We start from the raw sequence: 15,268 nt of genomic DNA on the forward strand, positions 1-15,268 counted from the left end.
GAGGGAGAGAATCTCCAACAGACTCCCACAGCAGAGCAGACACAGGGCTGGATCCCATGACCCATGTGATCATGACCTGAGCAGAAACCAAGAGTCAGACGAGATCAACTGACTGAACCACAAAGGCACCCCAATTCAATTAATTTCAAACACTCTTTATATTAGTGGTTTTCAACTTCAGCTGCTCACCAGAATCACCCAGGCACTTAAAAAATTAAAAATCCTAATATCCAGGCCCCACCAGACAACACCAGGGTCTGACTCAGTTGGTCTGGGATGGGCCTTTGGGTATCAAAAGTTTTAAAAGTTCTCCCAGATGATTCTAATTTTCAGCCACTGTTGTGAAATCACTGATTTAGACCATGAATTAGTAAACTTTTTCCACAGAGGGCCAGTTAGTATACACTGTAGGCCCTGGGAGCCACATGAAGTCAACCACATATTCTTAGAAGTACTTATAAAATGTAAAAAAACCAAGCCCATATTGGGTGTGGTGCCTACTTTAAAACAAACCAATAGGGGTATCTGGGTGGCTCAGTTAAGCGGCTGCCTTTGGCTCTGGTCATGATCCCAGGGTCCTGGGATCGAGCCCCACATCGGACTTCTTGCTCAGTGAGGAGTCTGTTTCTCCCTCTCCCTTTGTGTGCTTTCTCTCTCTTAAATGCATAAATTTTAAAAAATAAAGTTAAAATGTAAAAACCATTCTTGGGGATGCCTGGGTGGCTCAGTCAGTTAAGCATCTGATTTTTTAAAAACATTTTATTTATTTATCCGTGAGAGACACAGAGAGAGGCAGACACACAGGCAGAGGGAGAAGCAGGCTCCTTGCAAGGGAGCCCGATATGGGACTCCATCCCCAGACTGGGATCACACCCTGGGCAGAAGGCAGATGCTCAACCACTGAGCCACCCAGGTGTCCCTCTCTAAAAAATAAAAAGGTTTACAAGAGCTAAGTAAAGATTATACATTTAAAAAAAAAAGTATTTTAATTAAAAAGTAACCATTCTCAGTGCCTAAGCATTACAAAAACAAGCCTCAGACTGTACTCACTCATAGGCCATTTTGCCAAACACCAGTTTAGACTACATACAATCTGGACTACTGCCTGAACAAGGAACCCTGAGACAAGGTATGGCCAAGAAAAGCCAGCAAGCTGCTGCTAAGAAGGTTCTGCAGTGAACTCACAGGTCTTCACTCCAGCCCTCTAACTGCATCCAAGTTGTTCTGGTTTGAGAAGGTGGGAGGGCTCTAGACTCACAATAAAAAACTCCCAAGACACATTATAAACCAGCCAGTTTATTGTTTTGTAGTAAGGTGGATAACTTTTACCATGCAGACTGATGTACCTATATCAGCATGAACGGTGCATGTTCTTCCCAAAGCAGTTACATGGAAAACCAAGTTATTATCAAGTTACTTGGGAGTATGAAATCCAAACAAGGGGAGGCCAATCTTAAAACCTACATTTGCCCCATCCATGAAGCTAGGGCACATTTTCCCACCACAGGAACAGCCCAGCCTCCAGAGTTTTGTTATTGCCTCTCCCTTCCCCATCTTGGCTCCAACCAAGCACTGTCATCTACAGCTTTAGGATCAGCCAGCTTGGTCTCAGAGTCCTATTGATGACCACTGGTTTTTACTGTTACCTCTACTGTTACTGACAGTTAAGGTACTGAAAGGGGCACATCAATTACTCCCATGTTCCAACTAGAAGACACAACAACTTCGTTGGGATGCTTTCCCAACCCCACCCTACTCAAGTTTTACCACCTAATATGCTTTATAAAGGTTCTTCCCATTTCCATTAGCACACAGGTTACCTATAAATTCGCCTGACTAATGTAACCTAATTCCTAATTGACGTTTTTAATTAGAGTTTTTATTCTTTCGCTTTCTTGATCGGTGATTTCCAACCACACAGGAGTTAATGAAACTCATTTTGTGTCACTACTGTTACTGAAACAGAAATATCAAGTCATGTGTATGTTCAGATTGTTATTTTGTTCTCTAAAATGTAAAAAACAAGAAAATGCAGTCCTCAATTTAGTACTATTAGGGGCCATCAAAAAAAGTCTTTGAACAATAGAAAAGTTTATGCTTTCAAATTAAAAAACTAAACATGTATTGCAAACATTAGATAATGTTAAAATTACAGAAAACAAAATATTCAGATTAACCCTATGGCATTCACATTACACCAGAATTTTGCCTGCAACAAGTGAATTTTATCCCAAAAAGTAGTTAAGTCCATGCTCGCTGAAAACATCAGTTCTACATCCCATGAATGAGGATGAACTACACAGTGCATGCTTAGCAAACATATACATTAACCATTCTTAACTGCCCTTTTCCAAAGCTATGAGGGGTAGGACGGATGAAAGGTGGACACGTGCACAATAGGCACAATTCTCCAATTATAAAAACTCATCCATGTGACTTTTACTATGTCTTGGGCAAGAGCTAAGATTTTATCTGTGAGAACCCACCTGTGAAAATAACAAAAATCAACAGGAAATGATTTAATATAAAATATACAAATTTCTCAGTATGAGGACTTCCACAGGATAGGGAGAAGGGGACAAGAACTAAAATTTTTCCTTTTCTTAAAAAGGAACACGCCCCTTATGTGGTCTTTGCTACTCAACACTCAGAAACAAATCTGTAGAAAACTATGAACACCAGAAAAGGACCAGAGAAGATGTTACGATACAAAGTCTTCAGACCTATTCTAAACGGTTGTCCTCACCGAGAACCTTTCTTAAGAGAGCTGAGGGTTTCCCAGGTCTGCTGGGGAAAGTCGATGGTCTGAGATCCTCACCCCTGCTTCGCCACAGATGGCCCCAGGTCACTCGCTGTCAAACTTAACGGAATTGACCTGGACGGAGATGGAGCCTCCCCGATAGCTGCCCCGCTTCTTCTTGGTTTTCTCATGCCGGAACGATTTGCCTTTGGTGAACTTCAGAACCTGATTGGCGCGCTCCCCCCAGTCTCCAGCTGCACCCCGCTGGTAGGCAGAGAAGGGGTTAGTACACAGAAGGATGACCCCAAGGCCCTGTTATGTTCATCTTCCTGCTCAAGGCAACCCGAACCAAAAAGTTGTCCTCTCTTCCACCCTTTGCCCTCAGGGAAGGCCAACACCCTCTCCCCTCCTCACCTTGGCATCAAAGGAATTGTCTGCCACTCTAGCATCTACCTCAATTTCCTCCTCCCTGATCCTTCGGAATGGGGATGATGCCCTTTTTTCTCCCTGGAAAAGGAATTACGAAATTAAAGATGGAGGAGCCACTCAAACAGAAAAGCTCTCCTTAGCTACACATGTACATGCATGCCAGATCAGGCAGAGTTGTCAAGATGATCCCAGGTTTTTCTACTTCTTTAAAGATTGACTGACTGACTCACTGACTAGGGATGGTGGTGAAGGGGGAGGATGGGGTGAGGGGCAGAGGGAGAGAGAGAATCTCAAGCAGACTCTGTGCTGAGCACACATGGGGCTCAACCTCCTGACCCTGAGGTCACTACCAAGAGGGGGAATCAAGAGTCAGACGCTTAACCAACTTGAGCCACCCAGGTGCCACTTTATTTCTATTCTTTAAAGGCTGACTCCTAGAGTACCTGCATGTCTCAGCGGTTGAGCATCTGCCTTTGGCTCTGGTCATGCTGCCAGGGTCTTGGGATCAAGTCCCACTTTGGGCTTCCTGCAGGGAGCCTGCTTCTCCCTCTGCCTATGTCTCTGCCTCTCTTTCTCTGTCTCTCATGAATAAATTTTTTAAATCTTTTTTTTTTTTTAACTAAAAAATAAGGCAGAGTCTGGGGTGCCTGGGCGGCTAAGTTAGTTAGCGCCTGCCTTCGGCTCAGGCCACGGTCTCAGAGTCCTGGGATGGAGTGCCGCATTGGGCTCCCTGCTTAGCAGAGTCTGCTTCTCCCTCTCCCACTCCACCTGCTTGCATGCTCTGTCAAATAAACAAATAAAAATGAGATCCCCGGGTGGCTCAGTAGTTTAACGCTTGCCTTCAGCCCAGGGCGTGATCCTGGAGTCCTGGGATCGAGTCCCGCATCAGGCTCCCTGCATGGAGCCTGCTTCTCCCTCTGCCTGGGTCTCTACCTCTCTCTCTCTCTCTCTCTCTCAAATAAATAAATAAATAAATAAATAAATAAATAAATAAATAAATAAATAAATAAATAAATACTTGAAAAAATAAATAAAATTGAAAACAAACAAACAAAGCCTAGCTCCTGAAAAAAAAATAAGGTAACTTACTTTCTTCCTTTTTGGAAATGTGTTGGGGGTCTGGGGCTTTATCTTCTTGGCTTGAGGAGTCTCTCCCTCCTTGGCAGCCTCATTCTGCTTCCGCTTCTTCCCTGAACCTACAAAATAAAAGCCAGACTCAGGAGACCAGCTTCCTGTTCCTCCTCCTAGATTTTCACAATGAGGGCATACAACTGGAAGCCTAATTGTGGGCCTCCTCTCCCTACCCTATTCCCCAATGTAGAGCCCATCAGTATTTGAGGGGACAAACCAGGAAGGCAGATTCTTTGGATACAGACCTGGCTTAGAAACTGCTACTACTGCCTTTTTCTTTTCTTCTTCTTCCTCATTGCTATCTCTGTCTGCTTTTCCATTCTGGGTAGTCAGTGCAGAGGTCCCATTGGTCTTGAGGGCTTGTGGCCTTACAGTGCCCTTGCCCTTAGGCTTCTCCTTTTCCTCTTCCTCACTGGAATCATCAGAGGAAGAACTGCTGCTGCTCTCAGCCTTTGCTTTCTTTGTGGAAGCTGCCTTGGAAGAGGCTACAACTCTTGCTACCTTCTGTGGCTTCTTTTTAACTGGGGATTTTGACATCTTCTCTTCCTCACTGCTAGAGCTATCTGAATCAGAGCTGCTGTCCCCATCACCCTGAGAAGCCTGTTTGGTAGGCAAAGAAGGAACTGATTTAGCCACTGCCTTGGGCTTGGGGGTGACCACAGTCTTCTTTGTTTTCTCCTCTTCACTAGAGCTGCTCTCCTCTTCACTGGAGCTGCTATCAGCCTTTCTGGTCAGCGGCTTCTGGCCACTACCTGCAGGTTGCTTGGGAGCTGTGACTGGTTTAGCTGCAGGTTGCTTGGGAGTGGTAACTGGCCTACATGATAGATTCTTGGTGGTACCAGCTGGCTTGGCAGGAGCTTCATCCTCAGAACTGTCAGAGTCTAGACAAAGAGCAAAGAATAAACAGAATCAGACTAAAAGAGCCCCTGGAACTCCCAGTGCCCTAAGGGCCTCCATATGCCTCACCTGAGCTGTCTGAAGAGCTCTCTGGTTCTTTCTTTGCTGGAGCTGGTTTAATGGTTGCTTTAGAGATGACTGCTTTAGCTGGGGGTTTCTTTTCTTCCTCTGAACTCGAATCTGGGAGAGAACCTATGGCATTAGGCTGGGATCAGAGTCCCAACCCAATCAAAAGCAATAAAAAGGAGGATGCAAAGACCCACACAGAAAATTAAGCCCTGTCCTGCTTCAGTGAAAAGCAAAAGGGACAGGACATTTTTGTCTTCTATATTCCTCACATACTACCCAGATCCATTCTCCACGGATGGGGACTCACCAGACTCATCACTGCTGTCCTCACTGCTCTCCACAGGCTGTTTCTTCTCTGTGGCTTTCTTGGGAGCCTGAGTTCCCAGGGACTTCTTGGATGGGGCAACAGAAGGTGGGGGGACTGAACTATAGGGACCTGTTTTAAAAAGACAAGTATTGTGGTTTTAAAATATGTATAAAATTCTTTGAGGGCTGCATGGGTGGCTCAGTTGGTTAAGCATCTGACTCTTGATTTTGGGTCAGGTCATGCTCTCAGGATTGCAAGGGGCTCCACACTCAGCAGGGAGTCTACTTGGGGTCCTCTCCCTTTCCCTCTGCTCCTCCCTTCACCCCATTCCACGTGCTTGCTCACTGGATCTCTAAAAAGTGAATAAATCAATCTTAAAAAAAAAAAAAACCTAAAAAAATTCTGATACTGCCCGCTTCTAGAAATGAAGCTTAATTCCTCTTCCTTTGAGTGTGGACTAGAACTAGTGACTCGTTTCTAACCAACAGAATATGGCAGACAGGATGGCATGGTATTTCTGCATCTAGGTCATAAAAGGCAATGCGCTTTTCTCCATGAAAAGCTAGCAGTCATATCAGGTAGTTCTACAGAAAGTTTCACACAGTGGCTGCAGTTGTGCAGCTTACTTAACTCCCATGCCCAGTCACCTGGTTTTTTCTTCATGGGTTTTTTCTGCTCTTCCTCCTCTTCCTCCTCCTCACTGGAGGAGTCCTCACTGCTGGAACTCTTTTGGGTAGTGGTGGCTGCTGCTTTCACTGGGGACTTGGCTACAACTTGCTTTTTAGGTAAAATCTGCATCACACAGAGGAAATTAGTTACCACAGGAAAAGCTAGTCCAATGAATCCTGCCAGGAAATGAGAGACACACTCACCCCCCACCCCCAGTCCCCTGGAAGTTATGGCCCAAACCTTCTTAGGTATGGCCGCTGCCACCTCCTCCTCCTCTGAGTCATCACTGCTGCTGCTGCTGCTGCTGCTGCTCTTACTTCTGGCTGCTTTGCCATTGGCTAGTTTAGGTACCACTCGAGCTGGTGTACCTATGAAGGAAAAAAAAACTGTAAGAATTATCAAGGCCCTAATAGACAAAAGAAATCTGTTAGCTCAGAACTTAGGAGTCTATCAATCCTCTTGGCTTTAGAGCAAGCATGAGGAGACTACCATGGGTTGACTATCAAAGGATGACTTTCCTGACTAATTTCAAGAATAAAATCATCTTTTGGGCAGCCCCGGTGGCTCAGCGGTTTAGCGCAGCCTTCAGCCCGGGCATGATCCTGGAGACCTAGGATCGAGTCCCATGTCGGGCTCCCTGCATTGAGCCTGCTCCTCCCTCAGCCTGTGTCTCTGCCTCTCTCTCTCTCTCTCTCTGTGTCTCTCATGAATAAATAAATAAAATCTTTAAAAAACAAAACAAAAACATCTTTTAAAAAAACTGATCTGGGCAGCCCCAGTGGCTTAGTGGTTTAGCGCCACCTTCAGCCCAGGGCGTGATCCTGGAGACCGAGGATCAAGTCCCACATGGGGCTCTCTGCATGGAGAGAGACCCTCTTTTTAATTTTTAAGATTTTATTTGACACAGAGAGAAAGAGAAAGAGAGAGTGTGAGAGAACACACAAGCAGAGGAAGCAGCAGCCTCTCCACTAAGCAGGGAGCCTGATACAGGGCTCGATCCCAGGACCCCGGGATCATGACCTGAGCTGAAGGCAGACGCTCAACTGACTGAGCCACCCAAGTGTCCAGCAGTTTTTTTTGAGTGTGCGTGCAAGTGCACACATGCGAGCATACAGGCAAAGGATGGGGAAAGGCAGAGAGAGAATCTTAAGCAGGCTCCATGCCCAGTGCAGAGCCCAATGCAAGGCTCAATCCCAGGATCCTGAGATCATGACCTGAGCTGAAGGCAGATCCTCAACTGACTGAGCCACCCAGCTGCCTCTGAATGAGCAATTCAAATACCAGTCCCCAGAGCAATCTGCTCCCCAGTATGGCCCCTTGGGAACAAAAATTATACCTGGTTTGGCTGAGGCTTTAGCCTGAGCTTTAGCTGCCACAGGTGTTGTTTTTGGCTTCTGGTTCTTTGGTGATTCATCTTCTGAGCTTGAGTCTGAATCAGAATCAGAGCTCTTGGCCTTCTTTGAAGGAGGTTTGACTGCCTTGGATTGAGGCTTAACTCCCTTCTGTGAGGAAGCACATGGTAAGGAGAATTGGCAAAAGCTTCTGGGTGCCTAAAAGGCATCCTAAAATAGAAACCATCCTACACTATTTTTTTTTAATTTTTATTTATTTATGATAGTCACAGAGAGAGAGGGGCGCAGAGACACAGGCAGAGGGAGAAGCAGGCTCCATGCACCAGGAGCCCGATGTGGGATTCGATCCCGGGTCTCCAGGATCGCGCCCTGGGCCAAAGGCAGGCGCCAAACCGCTGCGCCACCCAGGGATCCCCCCATCCTACACTATTTTTGCTATTTAGGGGCTAATGGAGCAGTAAGAGCAAGGGAAAGCTACACAACATCTGGGGGCACCTGTCTGACTTAGTTGGTAGAGCATGCAACTCTTGATCTTGGGGTCATGAGTTTAAGCACCACATGTGACATAAGAGTACTTAAAAAGAGAGAGTAGGGCAGCCCGGGTGGCTCAGCGGTTTAGCACCACCTTCAGCCCAGGGCATGATCCTGGAGACCCGGGATCGTCCCACGTCGGGCTCCTTGTATGGAGCCTATTTCTCCCTCTGCCTATGTCTCGCCTGTTTCCCATGAATAAATAAAATCTTTTAAAAAGAGAGAGAGAGAGAGTCTGGAAAGGGCACCAAATTCTTCATAAGAAACAAAAATATGGGGATCCCTGGGTGGCGCAGCGGTTTGGCGCCTGCCTTTGGCCCAGGGCGTGATCCTGGAGACCCGGGATCGAATCCCACGTCGGGCTCCTGGTGCATGGAGCCTGCTTCTCCCTCTGCCTATGTCTCTGCCTCTCTCCCTCTCTCTGTGACTATCATAAATAAATTAAAAAAAAAAAAAAAGAAAAGAAACAAAAATATTGGGGCACCTGGCTGGCTCAGTGGATAGAGCATGCAACTCTTAATCTCAGGGTTTGGAGTTTGAACCCCACATTGAGTACAGAAATTACTTAAAAATAATTTTAAAATCTTAAAAAAAAAAAAAAAAAAAAGGAAAGAAAGGGAAGAGAGGGAGAGAGGGAGGAAAGAGAAAGAGCCACTGTCTGGGTGGCTCAGTCAGTTAAGTGTCTGCCTTCAGCTCAGGTCATGATCTCAGGGTTCTGGGATTGAGCCCTGCGTCAGGCTCCCTGCTCAGCGGGGAGCGTGCTTCTCCCTCTCCCTCTGCACCTCCCCATCCCTGCTCATGTACACAGGAGTATGCACGGAAAGGAAAGGAAAGGAAAGGAAAGGAGGAAGAGAAAGAAAAGAAAGAAAAGAAAAGAGAAGAGAAGAGAAGAGAAGAGAAGAGAAGAGAAGAGAAAAGAAAAGAAAAGAAAAGAAAAGAAAAGAAAAGAAAAGAAAAGAAAGAAAGAGAAAGAAGAAAGAAAAAGAGAGAAAGAGAAAGAGGGGAAAAGAAAAGAAAAGAAAAGAAAGAAAAGAAAAGAAAAAAGAAAAGAAAGAAAAAAGAAAAAAGAAAAGAGAAAAGAAAAGAAAAGAGAAAAGAAAGAAGAAAAGAAAAGAAAAGAAAAGAAAAGAAAAGAAAAGAAAAGAAAAGATTCAGCCCAGTTCCCGCCATTCTCTGCTTAGAGCTCCTAATACCTGTCTACAAAACATACTCTTACTCTTGAGATCTTAGTGTCCCAGAGAACCCTACTTAACATCCAGGAAAGAGAATGGGTTCCTATAGATTCTGGGTACAACTTCACACTCTTGTATTTTCTCCAAACTTCATACTTCTGTCACTTCTCACAGAAAAGTCCTCAGATTTTCTTCTCCAGTGTTATGTTATAGATTTTATGGTATGTATTTAAAGATTCATTTTTGGAGCACCTGGGCAGCTCAGTCGCTCAAGCTCAGTCTTGGTTTTGGCTCAGGGTCCTGGGATCAAGCCCCATGTCAGGCTCTGCACTCAGCATGCAGTCTGCTGGAGATTCTCTCCCACTCTCCTTCTCTCCTTCTCCCCACCCCCTCTAAAGTAAATAAAGAAAATATTTTATTTTATTTGTATTTATTTTAAAAAGAGAGAGCACATGTACGCCCACTCACTTACACCAGCAAGTGAGGGGAAAAGCAGAGGGAGAGGGAGCCAGAGAAGCAGACTCCCTCTGCTGCGTGTGTGGCCCAGAACCCTGCAATCATGACTTGAGCAGAAACCAAGAGTCAGAGGCTTAACCAACTGAGCCACCAGGTGCCCCTCATTTATTAAGTAATCTTTACACCCAACATGGGGCTCAAACTTACAACCCTGAGATCAAGAATCCCAAGCTCTACTGACTGAGCCAGCCAGGCACCCCCATAACCACCTGTTATATACCTATCATCATCTCTTGGTTCCAAGATACAACCTAGGACTTTAGATCTCTTCTTCCTAATTCCTTATTTTTTTTTTAATTTTTATTTATTTATGATAGTCACAGAGAGAGAGAGAGAGAGGCAGAGACACAGGCAGAGGGAGAAGCAGGCTCCATGCACCGGGAGCCTGATGTGGGATTCGATCCCGGGTCTCCAGGATCGCGCCCTGGGCCAAAGGGAGGCGTCAAACCGCTGCGCCACCCAGGGATCCCTAATTCCTTAATTTTTTTAACTTTTAAAAGATTTTATTTATTTATTCATGACAGACACAGAGAAAGAGAGGCAGAGACACAGGCAGAGGGAGAAGCAGGCTCCATGCAGGGAGCCCGACGTGGGACTTGATCCCGGGTCTCCAAGATCACACCCGGGGCTAAAGGCAGTGCTAAACCACTGGGCCACCGGGGCTGCCCTTCTTGCTAATTCCTTAAACGATCCCTTTTCTTCCAAAAGTTGCACACCTGAATAGGCTTTTTCTTCTCGTCCTCTTCCTCCTCATCACTGGATTCTTCACTGTTGCTGCTCTCTGCTGCTTTGGCTGCAGCCTTTCCAGAATGCTGAGGCAAACTGGCCCGCTTGGCAGGTACAACTGAACAAAATCAAAGACTGCTGTTAAGAATCAGCCATGTGGTACAGGCACGCTACAAATCCCTTTCTGGGAATCCCAACTCCCTGCCCAGCCTTACCAGTCTTTTTAGCTGGCGGCCCTTGGGCTTTTTCTTCCTCACTGCTGTCCTCACTGCTGTCACTGGATGAAGTCTTCTTCTTAGCCTTCTTAGTCACTGGTCCGTTTGCCTGTAGCTTCCGCTTCAGGGCCTTGGTGGACCTGCTGAGGTAGATGAGGCTAACTTTTGGGGGATCAGGACATTCACACATCTAAGAATACAGCCCAATTCCTTTAGGGAAAAAATAGCCACAGTGGTACAGGAAAGACTTACTTGAGCCAGAAGCTATAGATGTCCAAGAGGGAAGAGGCGTTGGAGTCCTGTTGGGTCTATAGGAGAAAAAAGAGCTTAGTAAGAAAATTTTATCCTGGCTGTTCCAGGGAGGAATTAGGTTTTATTTTATTCTCTTATTAAAAGTGACCTGAAAAAAATAAAAAAATAAAAAAAAATAAAAGTGACCTGTTTGGGGGCACCTAGGTGGCTTAGTCAGTTAAGTGTCTGCCTTTGGTATAGGTCATGATCTCAGGGTCCTGGGATGGAGGGAGCCCCACACTGGGCTCCCTGCTTGGCGGGTGTCTGTTTCTTTCTCTCCCTGCTCCTCCCCCCTGTTCATGCCCCCTTCCTCTCTAATAAATAAAATCTTAAAAGAAAAAAGACCTAGGGACACCTGGGTGGCTCAACGGTTGAGCGTCTGCCTTTGATTCAGGGCATGATCCTGGGATCCGGGATTGAGTCCTGGGCTCCCTGTGGGGTGCCTGCTTCTCCCTCTGCCTATGTCTCTGCCTCTCTCTCTCATGAAAGAATGAATAAATCTTAAAAAAAAAAAAAAAAAAAAAAAAGGGGATCCCTGGGTGGCGCAGCGGTTTGGCGCCTGCCTTTGGCCCAGGGCGCGATCCTGGAGACCCGGGATCGAATCCCACGTCGGGCTCCCGGTGCATGGAGCCTGCTTCTCCCTCTGCCTGTGTCTCTGCCTCTCTCTCTGTCTGCCTATCATAAAAAAAAAAAAAAAAAAAAAAAAAAAAAAAAGACCTGTTTTATACCTATGTTTGGTGTACATGTTACCTTTGTAAGACTTCTCCTACTTGCATCAATTAAGACAAAAATAACCTGTTTATGTATTTCTCAATCTTTGACATCAAAAACTGCGGTTACTCCTATAGTTTCTGTTGCCATCTATCCCCAGTCAATCCTACTGGTCAAAGCCTTTAAAAAATGTGCTTTCGGGACACCTGGGCAGCAGCTTAGGGGTTGAGCATCTGCCTTTGGCTCAGATCATGATTCTGGGGTCCTGGGATCCAGCCCAATAATAGGCTTTCTGCTTATGAGGGAGTCTGCTTCTCTCTCTCTCTCCCCCACCACCACTCCCCCTGCCATGTATGAGAGCTCTCAAAAATATTTTTTAAGAATGTGCTTTCCCTTTACTCTAGCAATGCACTGTCTAGGAATTTATCCTTACCCATGAAACAAGGACACAAATATTAACAGAAGGGGACATTTGCTGCAATGTGGTTTATGATACTAAATCATTGGAAATTAGCCTCCAATACTAGTTAAAAAACTAACTTGCATACTCAGTACAAAATTACATTCAGATATTAATTATACTGATAAAGACTACTAGTTGATGCAAAAAATGACAAAGCATCACAGTACCAACAAGAATATAGGCTGTTAGACGTGTACAGATGTGAAATTCATCTCTGCCTATTACTGCGTGACTCTGATTAAATTACTTGATCTTCTGAGACTGTTTTCTTCCCTATAACATGGAAACAATGCATTTTATTAAGTTGAGAAAATTAGAGATAATGCATATAAAGGGCTTAGCATCAGGAAACACCAGCTGACCCTTCCAGAAAGATGAGTTTTTGTCATTTAAAGAAAAAAAAAAATCCTGATTCTGAAAGACCCAATTCCATCCAGCTCACTGTGAAAATACCTTTTGCAACCTCTCTAAAGTGAATTCAAAAAGTTACAATATGAAAGCAGTTTAGGAGACCACATGGCAGGCAGGCTGTCCCAGCTTAAGGAAGTCCTTTCTGAAGCTGATTTGATCCTGTCCTTATGCAGCCTGACTCCACCACAAAGAACAACCTATCTTTACCGTCAAAGGCTAAGACGAGGGATCCCTGGGTGGCGCAGCGGTTTGGCGCCTGCCTTTGGCCCAGGGCGCGATCCTGGAGACCCGGGATCGAGTCCCACGTCGGGCTCCCGGTGCGTGGAGCCTGCTTCTCCCTCTGCCTGTGTCTCTGCCTCTCTCTCTCTCTGTGACTATCATAAATAAATGAAAATTTAAAAAAATATATTAAAAAAAAAGGCTAAGACGACTGTCAAGGGTACACTCTACCCTCTCTATTTTTTTTTAAATTTTCTTTTTTACAATATTTTATTTTTTTATTCATGAGAGACACAGAGAGAGCAGCAGAGACTTAGGCAGAGAGAGAGCAGGCTCCCCACAGGGAACCTCACGCGAAACTGGATCCCAGGACCCCAAGATAACGGAACGACCTGAGCCAAAGGCAGACACTCAACCACCGAACCACCCAGGTGCCCTCACTCTACCATCTCTTAAGGTGTTTTCCCATGCCTCATGTCCACTTTTCTTGAAAGTGATTTCAAACTTCACATCCCTAGTCATTTTCCTTTTACATGTGTTTGAAACATTCTAAATGACTATAACTATAACAACAGCTTTCACTCACTGAAGCTTCCAGAGCATCAGGCACTGGGATTGCCACTTCATATTTATCATGTTACTGAAATTCACAAATATCCTATAAAGTGAATGACGGCATCTCCGTAGTAACGAAAACACTCAGAGAAGTTCAGCAAGCTGCTCAGGTTATACATCTTAAGAAGTGACAGCCTGGCCCCATATCTAGATGTGTTTGGTTCCAGAAGTCAAAGATCCAAGCCCACTGCTTAGTAGGGCTATGATGCTCAGGCCTGCTTTGGTATACGTAAAAGCAGAACCATGCCTCTACTCTCTTTCACTTTCTGCTTTACGAACGAAAATCCCATCCTTCATTTCTAAAGGAATTTTATCTTTGAGTTCCCGGTAAATCTGAGAGTTATGGTCAAATCATGCTTTGCATTAGCCAACGTAAAACCCAAAAAGTCAACAGGAGCCTCCAATGCCTCGGATGGGACGCCACGCTCCCTCCTCGCCGCACTCCGCCAGCCACGTGACCTGGGACACGAGGATCCCACGCTGCCATCGCTGCACCGCTCAAGAGGAAAAAAGCAACAAGACTCAACGCTATCTACTGGGACTTCGTGGGGACCAGGTGCCGAGACTGCAGGCTCTCCAAAGGCTCTCACAAAGGCCCGGAAGATACCGGACCGGCGGACCCTAGAGACCTCGGTACCCGGAAACCTAAACCTGTCAGGGCCCGAAGCCCTGTAGTCATCCCACCCCAGCCCTTGCCCGAAGCCCGCACTCACAGCGCCTGTTGCCTTGGCGAATTTATTGGCCACCTCCGGGAGCTGGTTATCGCGCAGAAAGCCGAGCACGAGGGGATACAGGTCACTGGGAACCACGCGGCGCAAACCGGCGTCCGCCATCCTCTGGGCAATACGCGTCACTACGGTTGCCGACGCGCACTATTCAGGAACTCGGGCACCCGGAGGGGTAGGGCGGACCCATTGTGACGTCATCGCACTGCGCGGGCGCACAGCGGAAGGGGCGGGCACACTCCACAAGGCAGTTCCTCCGTTTGGTGGCAGGATCCAGGCGAAATTTGAGCGCTTTCCGGTGCCACAAGTGTCGCCATCTTGGTAAGGGCGGAGCCCTCCGTCCGTCAGCTTGTGAGGCGGAGCACTGACGTCACGGGCCACGCCTTGGCCAGTGGCGGGAAAACTTCAGGCTTCCCGCGCCCTTTCTGCTAGAGCCACCTTTTTTCACAGGGGCAGCGCAGCTGGGATTCGCATTCCAGAGTAGAGTGGACTGGCAGGTTGAGCTGTCCTTGGACTCACTAGACTCGGTCACAGATTTCCTAATCACCCCATTCGCGCTGCCAGCCGATTCCCACCCTTCATTTTCCCTGCCTCTAACACCCAGAGAGGCCCTCTGTCAGATACTGCTCCAGCCTCTGGATTCCCACCTCCACTGCAGAGGATCCTTCAGATCATCCATGAATAGTGGCTCAAGGATCCCCCAAAATGCCCGTCCGTTAACCATGATTTGCCCATGAGACAACCCCCACCCATTCATTCAGCATTAAGTCAGCTCCGTGAAGGGAAAAGCCATTCATTGTGCATCAATCCTGAGTGATACAGCAGCAGCAATCTCTTCAAATCTATAATCCTGGAAATAATCCTTCTATCTCCTGAGTCACAGTTCACACCTGAACTCTCCCTATAGGAGAACTAGAAAACCCTCCAACTGCCTGTCATGAGTATTGAAAAATCAGTGCCCAGGCCTGCCAAGTTAATTCCAAGCTCTATCACATCTCAGTTCACATTAGCAGGTATCAGTCCCTTTACCCACTACCCTTTGACTACTTCCCATTCATACCCCTCAGGAAAGGTAAGAA

At 46.3% G+C, this 15,268-nt stretch overlaps 1 protein-coding gene across 4 annotated transcripts; it reads right to left on the reverse strand.

Moving 5' to 3' along the window:
- Positions 1 to 1,276: 1,276 nt before the first annotated feature.
- On the reverse strand, positions 1,277 to 14,378 carry NOLC1 (nucleolar and coiled-body phosphoprotein 1). Of its 4 annotated transcripts, none has more exons than XM_072805574.1 (13): positions 14,178 to 14,378; positions 11,007 to 11,062; positions 10,755 to 10,897; positions 10,530 to 10,657; positions 7,579 to 7,744; positions 6,483 to 6,610; positions 6,221 to 6,365; positions 5,574 to 5,702; positions 5,267 to 5,377; positions 4,546 to 5,181; positions 4,259 to 4,365; positions 3,155 to 3,247; positions 1,277 to 3,004 (listed from the first exon to the last, which is right to left on the reverse strand). In XM_072805574.1, exons 1-13 carry the CDS (start codon positions 14,295 to 14,297, stop codon positions 2,846 to 2,848), a joined length of 2,121 nt encoding a protein of 706 aa, XP_072661675.1. In that variant the 5' UTR covers positions 14,298 to 14,378; the 3' UTR covers positions 1,277 to 2,845. The 4 variants fall into 4 exon arrangements, with proteins under 4 accessions (XP_072661675.1, XP_072661673.1, XP_072661676.1 ...); XM_072805572.1 differs by having other exon boundaries at positions 5,267 to 5,389; XM_072805575.1 differs by having other exon boundaries at positions 10,755 to 10,894; positions 14,178 to 14,377.
- Positions 14,379 to 15,268: the final 890 nt, after the last annotated feature.

The sequence above is a fragment of the Canis lupus genome, chromosome 29 (assembly GCF_048164855.1).
Source record: "Canis lupus baileyi chromosome 29, mCanLup2.hap1, whole genome shotgun sequence".
NCBI classification, from domain to species: Eukaryota; Metazoa; Chordata; class Mammalia; order Carnivora; family Canidae; genus Canis; species Canis lupus.